The sequence below is a fragment of the Denticeps clupeoides genome, chromosome 3, assembly GCF_900700375.1.
Source record: "Denticeps clupeoides chromosome 3, fDenClu1.1, whole genome shotgun sequence".
Lineage (NCBI taxonomy): Eukaryota > Metazoa > Chordata > Actinopteri > Clupeiformes > Denticipitidae > Denticeps > Denticeps clupeoides.
In genome coordinates, this window is record NC_041709.1 from 310,001 (window position 1) to 327,950 (window position 17,950).

Consider the following 17,950-nt stretch of genomic DNA (forward strand, 5'->3'; position numbering starts at 1 on the left):
GCTGAGAAGAATCTCACTGGCTGCTGGCTGCTGGGTCACTTCCCAGCCGGTCAGACTGGCTGCACAGCGCGAGCACTAAATCCCCCAGCACATCTGGTTTATTCAATATAAAATCATTCACTAGGTTAATACATTTCCTTACATACCTCATAATCCATCGAGCTCTTTTTATCTTCAAAAAAAAAAAAAAAAAAGTGAAGTGATTGTCACATGTGATACACAGCAGCACAGCACACGGTGCACACAGTGAAATTTGTCCTCTGCATTTAACCATCACGCTGAGTGAGCAGTGGGGAGCAGTGTGTGGGGACGGTGCTTTGCTCAGTGGCACCTTGGCGGATCGGGATTCGAACCAGCAACCTTCTGATTACAGGGCTGGTCCCTTAACCGCTAGGCCACCACAGCCCCATCTTTGAGGGTATCACAACACTGGCATGTTGAGAACACAGCGAAAGAAGGTAAACGCTCAAAAAACGTTCGATTCTAGTTCCTGGTAGCCCTCTCTGTTCTAACGTTTAACGCTTTGAACAATGCACGCCTTGTGTCCAACATCAAGCCATCAAAGGGAGCCTGGAGGTTACTGTAGAGCATCCGAGCCCGACCAGTTCACCCCACCGGGTGACGTCCAGGTCCCCACGCCGGGCGTACCAGCCCTGGGCTCCTTAGTGATGGTTGTAAATGTAAACAATTGACCCACTAGTCATTCCCATCACACACTCGGAGCTAAGTGTTCCCCAGGCCCATTACCTCAGCCCGAGGGCCGCGAGCTGGTCTCTCCCCATGAACGGGAGCTACGTGTGCTTTTATTAATGGAGTCATTTGGCCACCAGTTGATTTCGAGCTCAATATTCTGCAATGCACTGATTGAATGAAATTCACCGCTCCCTTGAGGGGGTCTTTTCACTCTATTCACATGCACAAACACACACACATGCATTGCGAGTGAGGGGAAAACTAGAAAGTTAAGTAATTTTAGTATTTTTGTGAAAATTGTGAAAGCAAAAACATTTAATCTGACTGCATATGAATATTTAAATATATTTGTACTTTAACATGTTACAGGGTGTGTTTTAATAGCTTTTTTTATATAACATAAATTTAATTGTCAGTATTAACGTATTAATTGCTGGGATTCATTTAACTCAAATCTGAACATTCTTAAATGGATTTGAACATTTTTTAACTTACCGAAAGTACTGCAAACAAAGCTGGGCGAGGGACCCACAATTCAGGTCAACTGCCTATGATGTCACCCCAATACAAGCGAATGGGAAGTGACTCCGCTGACGAGTTTCGCACACGTAAATATGCATTATAACAAGAATTAATCTTGATTAACTCATTTCAATTTTTTTTATCAATAATAATACATTCGTGCAAGTGCCTAGTTGACAAGGTTGAGTTTAAGGATTCGTGTGACTTCATGTGCGTACCCTGCAGCCCTTGTTTCCTGTGACCTTGTCTCTCCATTGCAAAGTAGCAAATCCAGCTTCGACCCCCGGCTACGGCATGTTTGGTTTATTGACTGACCACAGACAACAGTCGTACCACCTTTGCGTTAAATGGGTTTTCATTTTTTATTGGCAGGCCGGTGACTGGGGTGTTTTATGGGGGCTCTTTGGGGTTTAACAGCTTGGAGCATCAATGTGTGTTTTATTGATGCTTATAAAGCAAAACTAAATATAAGACCAGGAAGCCGCAGACAAGCACCGGAGATTGTTGATATGGTTACAAATGTGCGCCACAAGGCATAGTAAGGTTAAAAGAAAATGGACTTAAATGTAGTGCAACAGTATGCAACAGTAAAAAAAAATATTTCAACATTTAATATGCTTCTACATACAGAAAAAAAAACGTTTCGTAATTCTGATATTATCATATAATGTCGGCATTGAGCTCCACAGATAATAAGGGCTCAAATGATTAAAAAAAAATTTTAAATCAATTCCTCATTGGAGATGTAAGTACAATACGTGTTTCTTATTATACATTGTTGTGTGTGTATTGCGATTAACGCTGCAGTGCATCATTGATCAAAGTATTTTTTTTTTGAGCTAGTGCACAATTCCTGAATGCGTCTGTGTCATTTCATAATCACGACTGAAAGTGCTGATAATCAAGAGAAGGTCACCTTCCGGTGGAGCGGTAACTCAGGGCCGCTGGACGTGTCCAACCTCCTCAGTCATTCAGTCTTTTCGCCGCAATAAATAACTCCATGAAAAATGAGCGGGGACGAATCGGATCATAACCCTGCTGAACTTGAGGTCCCTCCGTCATCGATTATGGAAATAACCCCGGCTATGACCTGGGGCCATTATGAGCCTTAAGCATTGATTAAATACGAACAAAAACAAGCTCGGCAATAAAACTGGAGCTGTATTCAATTAGCCGCTCCCGGCCGTTTAAAAGGATTTCATTCCACGTATGTATATACTCTGTTTTCACGAAATTGGGTTAAGCCCCCCGACAATGCCAGAGCCGGGTAACCTTGGCTAGAGAGACTGACCTCCGGCTTTTGACAAAAGGGAACATCTGGAGCCGCGGTCGCGGGGTGATTCAGAGGAAGATAAGCCAAGAGGTCACGCCGAAGCACTTACGAGTGGCTCTCTTAATTCACCAGCTATGATTCTGCGTTAAAAAAACACAGTCACCGCACGATTTGGCATTTAGATCAATACGTTCTCCAGGCGGACTTCATAAGTAGGTCATAAGAAGCGTTTTAGATATTAGCACGGGCGAAAGTGAGGAGTGTGGGGAGTTCATGCCTCAGCCTCTCACCCGGGCAATAAACTGTGACATGAATCATCTGAGATTAAAAACGCCGCGTAAGAGACTTTTTGGACTGTACGGTAGCTCCAGATCGCAGCCAATCTCATTGAAATAAGCGTAAATATTGACCACGGTGCAAGGAAATGACACGGTGCGTCCCTCTGGCTTTTTATGGGGTGCAGATGCGACTACTCCCCAGAAGGGATTCATCAACTCGGCCCTGTGATGAAACTTCATATTAGCGTCTGGGGCTAATGTCACCGTCTGAACTTTAAACTCTGTCAGGCCTGACTGACGGATGACATTACCCCACCACTAATCCCTTTTCCCATTATTCTTTTATCCTACAAGGTTAAAAAAGAAGTCAAGAACAATAATAAGGTGCTTAACTACATAGAACCCCAAAAGTTGGGACACGTTGACCCTGTTTGGTTTATGCTTCATTTTAAGGGTTGAATTGTAAGATATGTGTGTGTGTGTGTGTGTGTGTGTGTGTGTGTTTCTCACATCTCTGGGACGTAGGAGGAAGGAGGCGCACAAGATTGCCATTATGGGACAAATGGATATTTAATAATAACATAGGAAAGAAACAAACCCAAAAGGCATGAGCAGCAAATACAAAGGCAAGGTTTAGTGTCCCCGTTAATGCAGCAGCGTTGTCCTGCTGCATTCTCCGTCCTTTTACAGGGCTCTGACCACGGACGCTTAATCAGCATCAAGCATGGCGGCGGCGCCCTGCACACAGATACCAGGGCGATGCCCCCATCCAGGTCAGGGACCTCCAACCAACCTATATTATAGCGTAATATATTACAATCTAATATAAAAACAAATAAAAAATCTACTTATTAATGCAAAGACATAGAATAAATATTAATAATAACCTTCTAAAGAAATCATGATGAGAAAGAGAAGAAGGGTATGATATTAATGGGATTTTTAATAATGGGTTATTTAGTGACAATGTGCAACGCTGTCACTGGCCACATGTCAGCCAGTCACTATTGAGTGAGCTGTCTCTCTAATGAAGTGACAAGGCAGGAGGAGACACATTTAGGTAATACGCCAAAGCTGTTCCTGTTTATCATGTGCTGCATTCAGGGGCGGGCGTGGCACATATAATTCACTGCTTACATTTGTCAAAACACGGATGTGTACGGGGGCTAATGATCCACATGAAATGAACGATGCCATAAAAAAGAGAAATCCTCCACTCGCACGGCCATGACGGGATCCCACTGACTTTGATAAACTGTTAAATGACAGATCATCATGGCAGAGGGGTAATCAAGTCCCCTGGTGTGTGCACTTCTGGTCTCCCCAAAAGCCTCATTTTCAGGCAAATTCTGCACCGGTGCCTTTTTAATATAATACTCTCCGCCGGATGGCCGCCCAAAGATCATGAGCACATTTAGCCGGTCATTAACTTGAACTAGAAGTACCCGTCCGGAGTCTGGTGATGACCTGTTTCCATGTGAACCGAGTCTCATAAAGAATAAAGATCTTCCTCATAATAGAAACAAACTGGACAATCTGCAATTATTCTTCAAATCAGCATCCATTCAACGCCATTTAAAACCACGCTGCTTTAAACATTGACATTTACGGCATTTATCAGACGCCCTACTTACAGGGCGACACACAGTCCCCCTGGAGACCGCTCGGGGACATAATGGTGGCAAGTGGAGTTGAACCTGGGACTTTGTGTGTTGCCACAGAGCCACTGCCGCCAACATCATGCATGTCAGTAAAGGCCGTACGCTCCCACCATCCTCCTCCCTTGTAAACACGAGGGACCCGGCGCGCAGTTTTAATTTCATTAAGGACATCATACACGGACCATGCACTTTATCACCTTTTTTTTTATTGTCTTCCTAATTCATTGCATCGGCATTCCCGCCGGCGCGTATAACTCTCGTGCCGGTGATTGAGGGCCTGTGCGCCTTCCCTCGCCGGCCCGGGCGCAAATGCATGTATAATACGGCTTTGATTTGGGCGGCGGTGCAGGGCTCTGCAGAAATCCATTACTCCACTGCCATTTTCCTAAGTGTTTGCACCCCGCCACGACCCTGCCACTTTATCTGTTGGTTTTTATTTTCAGAGTGCATGCTGTCCATATGTTACTCTAATAGTTGCTATAATTCTTGGGCAATAGGGCTCGTGTTTTATTGGTTCCGAGCTATTAAAACCAAAAAAAAAAAGAGAGAGAGAGACCTGAAGAAGGACAGAAGAATGCATTTTAATAAAATCCTCGGCTAGCAATACGCTAATGGCCTGACACTGATGTATTTGCATAGAGATGAATTACACTGAGGCGGCCTGACGTGACTTTTAAAATATGATGGAGGAGGTTATTATTGTCGCACTATGATACGCGTTAACGGGTTATTTTAGCACAGCTACTGCTAATAAAATTCCTCGGCCAACAGGGACGGCTTTCTTCTTTCTTTCTTTCTTCCTTTTTTTAATCCCTCCATCGTGGCCGCTGTCATTTTGTCATTATTCCTGTCAGGTCCACCCCTGCAGAGAAAAACAACCCCACAATGGACTTTAAGAAAGTGGGCGGCCTTCAGCCTCTTCATCCATCATGCAGTTTCGGGGCGACGTCCGTCCGCGAGCGAGAAGCAGAAAGGGGGCGGGCTTCATTAAGGAAGATTACGGCAGAGGCCGGAGATAAACGTCACCGCGACACTATCCGCTTCTACAAACACACATAATCCGTCCCTGCAGCGCCAGGTGAGGCGTCCTAAACGCGCGAAGGGACACCCACCAGGTCCCCATTATTCACACTGGCTGATCCCGAGCTGCTCTTTATCACAGGCGGCCAGATAAGGGCGCCGTTTGCTCTGTGGGAGCGCAGCCTCTCGTGACACATGGCCTTGTGGTGTAATCTCTTGTAGGACACGTTCGGCTGAGAGGACACCAATGGGCCCGATTCGTCCGGACTGTTTCCACGTGGATAAGAGGCCCGGGCGCTAACTTGGAACAGCGCTGCGTCCTCGGGATCTGCGTCCCAGTTGTCTGGACCTTGAAGACGAGAGAATAACTGGCCATGTCCATCTGTAATGAACCGAGTTAGAATGGGAGGAGCTTGATGATTGACAGAGTGTTAAATATCGTGTTCATGCCATCGGGTAAAAGATGTTTAATCAGCTGAATATAACTATACATCTGCACATTGTGTGCAATATGTTTTTACGTAGTAATGAATGTTTGATTTTATTTATGAGGAAGAATCGCTCCTAATTTTGTTGTACAATGACAATAAAAAGATCTTCTATAACAGGTACTCATAGGTACATACAGGGTTTGGTGTCCAGCCTACATGAGCAAATCACATGCTTAGCGCCAGCTTGAAAATCGTGTCCCCAGAATGGCTGCTGTGAGTGTCCCCGTAATCAGAATATTGTCGGTTCCACTGAGCGAAGCACCGTCCCCACACCCTGCACCCCGGGTGCCTGTCATGGCTGCCCACTGCTCACCAAGTGTGATTGGTTAAAAACAGAGGACATATTTTGTTGTGTCACCATGTGCTGTGCTGCAGTGTATCACAATTGACTTTTCGCGACGTTCACAAATGTCCCATAAACCATCATCCTGTCCCCACGCAGCAGTCTTTGATGCAGAATTGACTGTTGAGCCAATGAAGTTTCGTGAAGCATCTAAAGCATCCTGCATTTTGTCTCGAGGACGCCGTTTAATTGGCATTTGTAACGTCTGGCCCATCACTACTTGGACCACGTCACGTTCTGGACGGAGAAAACACTTTGGGGTCAGAGCTGCTTCCATGGCCATGACATGGACCATTTCTGCAATATCAAATGATTATGGTTTACTTTAGAATTATTTACATTTACATTTATGGCATTTATCAGTCGCCCTTATCCAGAGCGACTTACAATCAGTAGTAACAGGGACAGTCCCCCCCTGGAGCAACTTAGGGTTAAGTGTCTTGCTCAGGGACACTATGGTAGTAAGTGGGATTTGAACCTGTGACTCCGTAGTCTTCTGGTTCATAGGCGAGTGTGTTACCCACTAGGCTACTACCATCCCATTTAAAAGCGTGACCCTCTGTGAGTAGGTGGGATGGGACGTACTGTCATGTCTGCATCTGGACAGCTGTGCTAATGTGTATTCGCCTGGCAGCGCAGTAGATCCAGCGAGCAGATGCTCAGTGCCGGGCCCCAAGGCACCGAACTCGTGTTCGCGACACCTGCAGATCATATTTCCTCTCATGTACGAGCTGCCAGAGCTGGGGAACGCTGGATTCCTGGTCCCAACTCCCATTCCAGGAGCTGGAGATGATTAACATGTTGGGAACGTTCACAATTCTTCAGAATTCTTAAAGGAGAGCGCTGATAAGCGCTGAGATGACTGCGACAGGTCCTGTATGTCAACAAGTGGCATTGAGACCGCGTTGCCAGATTGAGCAAAATTGCATGTTGAGAATAGGTATTGAGGAACCCATTTCCGATGTAAGTATGTTCAGTATTAACAGTCAAACTTACTTTCATCAGCTTTGTGTGAGTTTTGCCACATTTACGGAGAATTTTAAGCTGAAACCATCAGGTGTCTGGCAACAAGGCGTGTGTGTGCAACCTTCTTAAACTTTGTGTATGAACGCATCATTGAAGTTCATCTTTTGGTGGTCAGAAAGTAGAGCTGGGTGGGCAGTTCTCCCCCCTCCGGGACACAAACTAGCAGCACTTTTCTGAGTCTGTAAAAGACGTTCTCACGAGATAAATGGTGTGACTATTCTATTGTGGCATCATGGCTATATATCTACAAGAATTTATCCAAAATCCATCCAGGAGGTGAAGGGTTTGTTTACCCACAAACCCAAGAAGAGGTCCAGTCAGTTTAATGCAGACGTCTCCCCTGCTTATGAGTGCTTGTGTTGAACCCGGGAACCAACACACAGGGGTTTGTCTCCAAGGTGCCTGGGGTTCTTTCTCAAATAAATGTGAATGTTGAATAATAAGTGTCAATAGGAGTGTGGACCCACTGAGGAGCTTTTACCATGTTTTTTAATCAGGTTTTTAATCACTTTTCCAATATTTCAAAAATAAATCAGGTCTTAAATAAATCATCCATTGGTCTCTGTGATGGTCAAAGCGGTGGGCAGCATCGGCCAGGCCAGGTTTTGTGATGGATCCCCGTTTGGAGAGGTAAGACCGGTTAAGTGACTGTGATGTTACGTGGTCTTACTGGCGAAGCATTAGACAGGAATGGAAGGCCAGCAGCTGGCGGAATGACAAGCAGCATCAGCAGCATCAGTAGCATGGTGGCCCTGGTGGTGGCCCTGGTGGTGGCCTGGAGCCAGTCCCCACATCTCCAGAAGGTCAGAAGGCGGCTGTCGCACCTGTTACACGCCGTGTCCCCTTTATAACCCAACAATAAACTCAGATGGACCATCAGCTGGTTTCGTTGGCATTTATTTCGAAAGCACCAAAGGAAACATGAAAAATGCACAAGCAGACAGTCACACCAGAAATTAAACTGCAACCTGAAATTAAATTTCAAAAAATTATAAAAAGATTTTATTTTGTTCTAATGAGCTCCGCCACATCGAAAACGTCGCAGAATTCGCTTAGAATTCGTTTTTGGGGACAGATTGTTGCGTTCGTTTAATTCACCTTTTCTCACGAAAGTAATTGATAACCCGTGGCCAGACTCCACTGGGGTTGCCATGGAAATGTACCCGCGACCCCATAATAAACTAAAACCGAGCCGCTGGAACAGATGAAGCGGTTACATTTCGCATCGATTTTCTCCCCGATTCGCTGACGATTACGATCCGATGTTCAGCTCTGGCTGAAGGACTGGCTGGTATCGGTGTGACCGCACTTTTACTTTTTCGTTTCGCGGAAAACTGGAAAAGAAGAAAAAACAATAACGGGGAAATTCTTTTTTTTATTGCTGACAAAACAATTGAAATGGCCTCGTGTAATTTAGCGATTGAAAATATATTTTTTGTTATATAGCATTTTTCGATACATATCGAGAGAGGGAGGAATGGTACTAATTTATTCCGCCTAATTGAAATGTGAAATGAACATCGCGACGTTCCTGCCTTCAGATCCAAATTCATCCCCAAAATGTAGAACTTCTCCAGCAACCTCCACAGCTTCTTATGGGTTCGGACTCAACGTGACATGCATTTCAATTTATTTATATCATTTATTAAGTTCTGTTCTAAATTTGGGGAAAAAAAAACGTTTAGAGAACGGAATTCACTGAAATTCGACCCTCGTTTCTGTAATTAATTTTTTTTTATTCCATGAACGTTGAGAATGTAATGTACACTCGGTGTGAGCTCGTTTTTAAAACCGATTAAAAAACAGAAATAAAAAAATAGAAATAAAATAATAATAATAATCCGTCGTGAAATATCGGTCCTGAAGATGGCGGGACGGATCAGATGAGTGAAATATTTATCAATCAATCCGACAACAAGAGCAGCAAACTTTTCTAACAAAACTTACTAAAATATTTTTTACACGTCAGCACAAATCGTCATAATAATATTAAGAAGAAGAAGAATTCCCCGCGTAAACAGTCGCTTTATCCAAAGGCATTCTATCGATTCAGCAGATTGTGGTTTAAAAAAAAAAAGAATATTAACTTAAATAAAATTATCTGAAAATGTGCGGAAATTTTTTAAAGATAAAAAATAATAATAAAACCACTGAGCGTTCGTCTTCGGGGCTACAGTCAGTTTAAAACAGTGATCAAAATGACTTTATTAAATAAAAGTGCAATACATGAGCCTGCAATGCGCGTGTCACCGTTACAAACGTAAAATATCATATAAATTAAAGAGTCGTATGGGAATTATGACGACACGAATGCATTTATATTACAAATAGATCCCAGTTGTTACAGGATGCGGGTTTTTATTTTTCTCATCTACTCATGAAATGATATCGGCCGATCTGCAACGCCGAGAAATAGAATTTATGGGAAAATGTGCCGAAATATATATATTTTTAAAATTATATATATCTTCATCCAGGAGAACATTAGTTTTGATGATGATGATAATTATGACAGAAATGGTTTCTAACGCAGTCAGACGGGTTCGTTAAAAAAGCGATTTTTCCCCCCTTTCCTGTACAAAAAAAAACAACTTATTTTACACATAAATATTCACAGCGATAGAATTTCTATTCGACACAACTCACGTCGTTATTTACAGGTCGGGACGGGAGCGGGAACGTGTCCCCGGGAACGTGTCCCCGGGAACGTGTCCCGGGAATGTCTACGAGCTGTCGCCCTCCGACGCGTGGGTCGCTTTGCGCTTCTTCAGCAGCTGCGCGATCTTCTCGTCGTCCGAGTTGGGGTCCAGCGGCTTGTTGTAGTCTTCGTCCTCCTCCTCCTCCTCCTCGTTCTCCGACGCGCCCTTCAGCCGCTCCGTCTCCGAGTCCTGCTTCTTCTTGGCGGACGCCATCTCCGCCGCGTGTCGCTTCCGCCACTTGGTCCTGCGGTTCTGGAACCAGACCTGGGGACGAAGCGGCGTCGCCGGTCAGCCTGTGTGGGGTGAATGGGGGGCTGGGGGGGGGTTGACCTCTCACCTTGACCTGGCTCTCGGTCATGCCCAGCGAGTAGGCCAGGCGCGCCCGCTCCGGTCCCGCCAGGTACTTGGTCTGCTCGAACGTCTTCTCCAGCGCGAAGATCTGCTGTCCGGAGAAGGTGGGCCGCGTGTGCTTCCGCTTGCCGTCCTTGTCCAGCAGGACGGAGCTGGGGTCTGCGGGGGACAAGAGCGCGTGTTTAATGCGCCCCGACAAGCCGCTTCCGGGGTACAGCGGGAGACACTCACGGGCCGAGCAGCTGAAGCGGGCGTCTCTCCACGGGGCGCCCTGCACGACCCCCGGCCAGAAGATGGGGGTCCTGCCCGGCAGCTCGGTCAGGGGTTTGGGGTACCGGGCCGCGGCCGCCGCCGCCGCCGCCGCCGCCGCCGCCCCCGGGCTGAAGTAGAGTCCCGGTGGGGGCGGCGGGCTCAGGCTGCCGAAGCGGGGCAGCGCGGTCAGAATCCCGGCCGAGGAGGTCGCGGCCGCCGCAGCCGCCGCCGCCGCCGCCGGGCGGCTCAGGATGTCGTTTATTCCGTGGGGGGTCGCCGCCGAGCACTGGTGCGGGGACCCGAGGGACAGGGACAGTCCCGCCGTCTTAATCCCAGGAGAGGAGACCGGGATGCCGCCGGGGTTGGGGGACGTGGCGGCGGGAGAGGCGGACGGGGCCTGGGGGTACGCCGGGTACAGGGGGGTCTTCATCTCGGCCATGCTGTGCAGCGCTGCGAGGGGCGGGGTCCCGAGCAGAAAAGCGTCCATCTGTCCCGCGGTTAACATCGCCAACTTTCCCCCGGCAGCGGGCCGCCTCGGTACTAACAGCCAGCGCCGCGCCGCGGGGAGGGAGGCGCCATGACCCGGTCAGCTCCGCCGCCGCCGCCGCCGGGATGGAGAGATGGAGAGATGGAGAGATCTGGGGGGGGGAAGAAACGACGCTCCGAAGTTGCAGCGCGCGGCGCGGGAAGTATAGGGGCGCGGGGCGCGCGCGCGCGTGACGTGGCGGGAACTGAGCTCCCATTGGCGCCTTCCGTCGGCCGCGCCTTTTCACGTCGCCGCTATTCAACAAAAAAAGAAGAAGAAGAAGAAGAAGAAGAAGAAACGGGACAAAATCGATGGAGTCAATTTGTGATCTTCTCTGTATGTGTTTTTTTTTTTTATTAATGGTCACGTGACCCCGCAACTAAAAGTCGGGTCCGGTTCGGGTCTGGTTCGGGTCTGGTTCTGTTCCCCAGATCAACTCCGGATTCAGGAGTATTTTTTAGAAGAAATGACAACGTAAAAAACCTTTATTTTTAAAAACGTTTAAAAACGTAAATTATTAACGTTTAATGAAGATTTCAAACGTGACACTCGATTTTACTAATTCGGCAAACCAACAACAGCAACATTTATTATAATACCAATAATTACTGTATTATTATTAGTAGTAGTTATAGTAAAAAAAAATAGATTTAATAAAAATAACAACAATAATACTCGTTCGATGGTGTTGTACATGACAACTATAATATTATAATGCACTATTAGATTATATGTAAAATAATATATTATTGTAATATTATTATACACAATTTGACATTTTTATTATGGTTATTATAATATTAAGAGTGCCACGACTCTTTCGGTTTGGTTATTAACTTTAAAAATGCCACGAAGGCCGGTCTGTTGACGTAGGGCGTGGGGGGGGGGGCAGTAAACCGGTAAATGTCGGGGGGGGGGTCGGCGTGGGACCGTCTGCTCATTTACTGACCCGCGTTCAAACGCCACTTATTAACGCAACTGAGGAAAGCAGAGTGAAAGCGACGTGATCGTCACAACGAAATGTGTCCTCAGTACGGGGGGACAGCGTGTCCCCACCACCCCGTCCGGATTCGAACCGGCAACCTTCTGATTTCGGATGCACATGACTGAAACACCCGCATACAAGAAGAACAGAATTTAGCGGCTGTGACACACACAAATAATCAAAAAGGTGAAAGTGGCAATAATTTCATATCTACAGATGTTTCAGTCTACAGATGGAAAAAATGATTGTATTGCTGCTCAGAGAACAACAGGGTGACAGAATTTGTTTCTCTTTACACATGAAATAATTTTTTCATAGAAATTAATGTTTGATCAACGTGTGACGGCTTTTTAGTCACATTAAAAACGTTGTTAACAACTTATATAAATAATTGTTTTCCATTCAGTTGGTGCCTAAGACTTTAAGAATAATGGTTCAAACTCTCATAGTTCAACTGATTTCAATACAGATTTCAACTATTATTCAAGCATTATTTAATCAAGTTATGTACTTGTTATTTTATTACTATCGTCATTTGTATTTGCTCTTCTGTCTTTCTTCAGCTGCCAGTCTGGAGCCGCAGGTCAGTGGAAGGAGGAGGAAAAGTGCAGCGCTGCTGACCCCACGCGGTGGAAGTGGGAATTACAACAGCAGCAACTCTCCGTCCACAGCTGAAATGTTCAAGGTTCAAGACTGGTTTATTGTCAGAACAACAGTACACACAGTATACCGTGTAATGAAATAAAGTTTCACACAGACCCCCCCATAGTGCAATCATAAAATGGTGCTAGTAGCCTAGCGGGTAACACACTCGCCTATGAACCAGGAGACCCAGGTTCAAACCCCACTTACTACCATCATGTCCCTGAGCAGGACACTTAACCCTGACTGTCCCTGTAACTACTGATTGTAAGTCGCTCTGGATAAGGGCGTCTGGTAAATGCTGTAAATGTAAATAAAAGAAAGAAATGTATATACAAACTAAACTACACTAACTTAAATATCTACTAACTCACATCTCTATAAGTAAAACTTTTCTGTACAATGAACAAAACAAGCAGGACAAGATCATGTAGGATATTTCAGGACATACAAGACATACAGACATGTGCAAAGTGCTCAGTATGTTATCAGGTGTATAGGGCTGGAAGGGGATTGTTGTCGAGTTTATCCGTGTTCTGGTGATGGCGGTGCATTGAGAGCTCTTGCCGTGTCTGGCGGTTACAGTTTTGTGCCAGACGGTAGGATGGAGAACAGGGCGTGTGAGGGGCGGTGAGAGTCCCTCATTATGTTCCGAGCGGGACGGATGTTGTGATGTTTTTGGTGAGCCTGGTTCAGCATCTCGCGGGGTTCTCGGGGACGCATGAGACAGCATCTTTCTTGCTGCTGGTCCCCAGCCCGGGTTGTCAGTAAGAGCATCCGGCGATAAGCGTTTGCCAGGTCAACCGTACCGCCAGCCAGACAGTGACCCCTAACGGGAGCGGCCGGAGGAGTAGCCCTTAATTCTTAATTTTATTCGTGTTACTGATGTTTGGTCTCAAAATGTTGAATGTGGTTAATATTCGTGAGTTGGTACGAGTGTAGGAGATACATCCCGTCACCAACGTCACTATTAACTCATTCTCTGCGTATCTTTTTAACAGAATGACTGGTTCGGTCTGAAATTCATTAAAATCATAATAAACGCAAACATGGATGGAACAGAGGGTTTGAAGACATGGCCTATTTACTGTAATAGGGACGTGGGGGCGGGGCTTGGTGTTGGTAGGATTTTAAAACAAAATTACAACACACTTCCCACGAAGTTGAGGGACTATTTGTTGGTTTTGTAATTCCTGGAACAGATCTTATGTTGAATATTAGGATCTTATGTCGTATTGCTGGCGTCTTCCTCGTGTAAGTCGCTTTGGATTGAAGTAAAGAACGCATGGACGACGGTCGATTATCTGCAGTTTTCTTCCCCACTTGTGTAAGAATGTAGTTTACTTCATACACGTAAAAAATAAAATATATTACGCGGAGCTTTTTTAATTAATTAAGGGCATGTAGGGCAGTTGTGGCCTGGTGGGCAACACACCGCTTCTGGACCAGATGACCACAAAGTGAAAAGGTTCAAGCCCCACTTCCTACCAACGTCCCTGAGCAAGACACATTAACCCTGAGCGCAGCTTTCTGGTCTAGCAGGGAAAAGAAGTGATGAGCAATGATGAACTGACATTGAATTCTTAAGCGATTACTAAAGCAATTAAGCCTCCTACAATCCAGTTATCCAGACCACTTCACAGCGTCCCCCGTCCCCCAGATCAAGCTTCAAGAGGGTTGACATTCATACAGATTCTTCTTCTGTAAAAACGCCCGTTTTCATCCTTCACTACACACAAAACAAACGAGACCATTTAGGATTCCGAACACTTTATTTACATTTACTCCCGTGCCATCAGTTTCTGCTTCTTCAGCTTCTTCTGAGAAACCTGCAGAGAAAAGATCAAAAACAGGAGTTCAGCCCGACCAGATGCAGCGTTTTAAATCACGAGGACTTGGAGCTCAGTGGTTGCTCAGAGGGAAATGGGTTCTTTTCATTATTCATCCAAAGGTGTCCTAAGAAGGTCATCACTGCAACCACATGAAGCTCTCAGCAGCACGTTCTACTAACGACATTTTAAAAAATGTGGTTCTACCTTCTTCTTCTGAGCAACCTCCTCCTCGGGTTTGGGCACAATCTGCTCCTTCTCAGTGAGGATCATCTCGATGTGGCACGGGGAGCTCATGTAGGGGTTGATGCGACCGTGGGCGCGGTACGTACGCCTGCGCATCTTCGGTGCCTTGTTCACCTGGATGTGCTCGATGACCAGGGAGTCGACGTCCAGGCCCTGAGGAGAAAGAAGCCACGCTTTCAAAATCCCAAATGCACACCACGAGACCGCTTCAGGTCCCATTCTTTTAGTTTTTATGGAACTTATCCAGAAGAAAGGTCAAGTTCCTCAGGAACACAGCAGACGTAGCAGGATTAGTAAAAATCTATTTCATAGATCAGAAGAAATTGCTGTTCGCTCAGATCTCACACGAAGTCCATGAGAAGCACCAACCTTGAGCTCAGCATTGCTCTCTGCGTTCTTCAGCATGTGTAGCAGGAACTCAGCGCTTTTCTTGGGCCAGCGTCCCTGTGTCCAGTCGAACTGCTTGGCCTTGGAAAGGAGACAGGAACGCGGAACACGTTACTTCCAGCGTTACGGCCACAGACCCAGCAGCAGCAGCAGCAGCCTCGAACACGGCCAGGCTGCTCAGACGTACTCAGTTCTTTTCATGGCGAATTCCAAAGGTGTCCTAAGATGGTCATCAGCGCAACCAGCCACGCGAATAACGGGCGAGCGGCCCAGCACTCACCTGGGCGCACCGGCCAACGCCGCCATTGTAGCGGCGGAAGGGGACACACTGGCGCTTGACGACCACGTCCTTCAGGTACTTGGTGGCCTTGCGGATGTGCATTCCTTTGATGGCCTGAGCGGTCTCACGGGTGTTCTGACAGGAGAGAGAAAGAGAGGCGTTGTATTTAAACACACCGCTGCCTACAAATCACGTAGCGAGTAATACTAAATAAAATCAGATTTTATCAATACAAGAACATCAAATATCTACACTTTTTTTATACCAATTTAATCCAAAGTTTTCTGACTTTAGGCTGAATCGTTAATGTACATCAGCGAACCATAGAATCTCTCCATATGTGCAGCAGCATCATCATACATCGCGATATAATCGTACCGTGACCAATGCATCTTTATCGTGAGATCCTTGCCAACACACCCCCCTAAACATCATATTTCACACAGAACCCTCATTTACCTTGAAATGAACACGGAGGTTGGATCCCCTGGACTTGCATGCTTTGGATTAAAAAAATGAGAAAATTATTCATACTGACGTAAACACAGCAGCCATGTTTCGTGTAGCACGGAAGCTACATGCCGGTCCTCACATTTAGTGGGGTTCTCGGGGTCGAGCGAGTAGCGGACCATTTTGGGAGATCTGGAAGCGAAACAATTCAACGTTAATGCCTGAAAATAAAAGGAAGACATAAAATCCACGCGTGGGGGGCTCAACGTGAACGCGGCATGGTGCAGGTACGGATAACATGCTAACGATGCTAGCAGTAGAAATGTTGCCAAAGGGGCTAAATCGGCCGCGAGTAACACGTCGCGGGCGGGCAGCGCCTAAACTTCGCGTGGCCACTTTTATACCGATAAGTCATTTTTATTCCGACAGTCATTTTAATTCCGATAGCGGGCCACTGCTGAATATGGCACATGACGGCACCGATAACTCGGGCAAAATCCGCGCTGTTACGGCGAACACAACCGCAGGTCGCCGGCAGCCACGCACTCGTAAACACGGCGCGGCCGTGGCGTGGATTTAGTTACGGATGTTCGCGATATTCGACAGATTATCGGCCGGTTCGCGGTGGAACGTCTCGACGACTCCACTTACGTTCTCGGGCCGCGGAAAGGGAAGAGGGCGCGCAGTGCATCCTGGGAACTCTAATCGCCGCCGAGATCTCGCGAGATGTTTCGAGATTTCGACCTCCTTCGTCTGGCAATGGCGTCCCGCCGCCTACTGGTCGTCTATTGTGAAATCCAGACTAGCGGGAACTGTTTATTTACTGACTTGTGACTACATTCTCACGATCATTTAAATTGCCGATATGTCTGTCTTTTCGTCCGTGTGTCTAATCTAATGCTTCTCAGATGTATGTCGTTCATCGTATATTGTTCATATTTAGGGTGGTAGTAGCCTAGTGGGTAACACACTCGCCTATGAATCCCACTTACTACCATTGTGTCCCTGAGCAAGACACTTAACCCTAAATTGCTCCAGGTAGACTGTCCCTGTAACTTCTGGTTGTAAGTCGCTCTGGATAAGGGCGTCTGGTAAATGCTGTTAATGTAGTTACAGGTTAGTCCCCCTGGAGCAACTCAGGACTTCTGGTTCGTAGGCGGGTGTTGTAATGTCGAGGCCTCTAACACTCCACTGTGGATTGTTTGGTTCTCGACACAAAAGAATCTATGATTCTAAATATTCTTTGTCACACCAGAATCTCTTCTGATGTTCCCAGCCCTCTTTTCTCAGCCGTTACCTGAAAGGACTCCACCTGCGGCCAGTTTCCTCTTCTGGGATTAAACCCGGTCATTTACATTTACATTTACGGCATTTGGCAGACGCCCTTGTCCAGAGCGACTTACAACGTGCTTAAGTTACCATCGATGAAGAGATCAATTCCGGTTCACTAGGACCCCCAACTATGAATACATCTATTTAATTCACTCTGTTGTAGATTCTGTACACAAGTTCGACAACAAGAAAATTACAATTTAATCTAAATCTTCTCTAAAGAGGAAGGTCTTGAGCTGTTGTTTGAAGGTGCTCAGTGACTGAGCTGTTCTGACCTCGAGGGGAAGTTCATTCCACCACCGAGGGGCCAAGATGGAGAAGAGTCTAGATGAATGTCTTCCTTTTACCTTCAGAGATGGAGGGACCAGGCGAGCAGTACTGGAGGCTCGGAGTATACCAGGTGCAGTGCGAGGTGTAATAAGGGCTGTGAGGTAGGATGGTGCTACTCCATGTTTGGCTTTGTAGGCCACCATCAGTATTTTGAACCTGATGCGTGCAGCTACTGGGAGCCAGTGGAGGGAACGTAGCAGAGGGGTGGTGTGGAGAACTTGGGAAGGTTGAAGATCAGTGATGCTGCTGCATTTTGTATGAGTTGTAGAGGTGGGATGGTACATAGTGGTAGACCAGCTAGAAGGTAGTTACAGTAGTCCAGTCGTGAGATTAC

At 46.4% G+C, this 17,950-nt stretch overlaps 2 protein-coding genes and 2 non-coding genes across 4 annotated transcripts; all 4 read right to left on the bottom strand.

The window, feature by feature from the left end:
* Positions 1–10,030: 10,030 nt before the first annotated feature.
* Positions 10,031–11,114, bottom strand: LOC114787056 (homeobox protein Nkx-6.1-like). Its single transcript, XM_028974803.1, has 3 exons — positions 10,589–11,114; positions 10,344–10,516; positions 10,031–10,270 (listed from the first exon to the last, which is right to left on the bottom strand). The coding sequence occupies exons 1-3, from the start codon at positions 11,112–11,114 to the stop codon at positions 10,031–10,033; spliced, it is 939 nt and encodes a 312-aa protein (XP_028830636.1).
* Positions 11,115–14,529: 3,415 nt separating this feature from the next.
* Positions 14,530–16,673, bottom strand: rpl17 (ribosomal protein L17). Its single transcript, XM_028973065.1, has 7 exons — positions 16,606–16,673; positions 16,097–16,146; positions 15,964–16,004; positions 15,505–15,639; positions 15,207–15,305; positions 14,799–14,990; positions 14,530–14,591 (listed from the first exon to the last, which is right to left on the bottom strand). The coding sequence occupies exons 2-7, from the start codon at positions 16,134–16,136 to the stop codon at positions 14,544–14,546; spliced, it is 555 nt and encodes a 184-aa protein (XP_028828898.1). The 5' UTR covers positions 16,137–16,146; positions 16,606–16,673; the 3' UTR covers positions 14,530–14,543.
* LOC114787238 (small nucleolar RNA SNORD58) lies at positions 14,671–14,739 on the bottom strand. The gene has a single exon (XR_003749368.1). It is a non-coding gene; the product is annotated as a small nucleolar RNA SNORD58 (small nucleolar RNA).
* LOC114787239 (small nucleolar RNA SNORD58) lies at positions 15,397–15,465 on the bottom strand. Its single transcript, XR_003749369.1, has one exon. It is a non-coding gene; the product is annotated as a small nucleolar RNA SNORD58 (small nucleolar RNA).
* Positions 16,674–17,950: the final 1,277 nt, after the last annotated feature.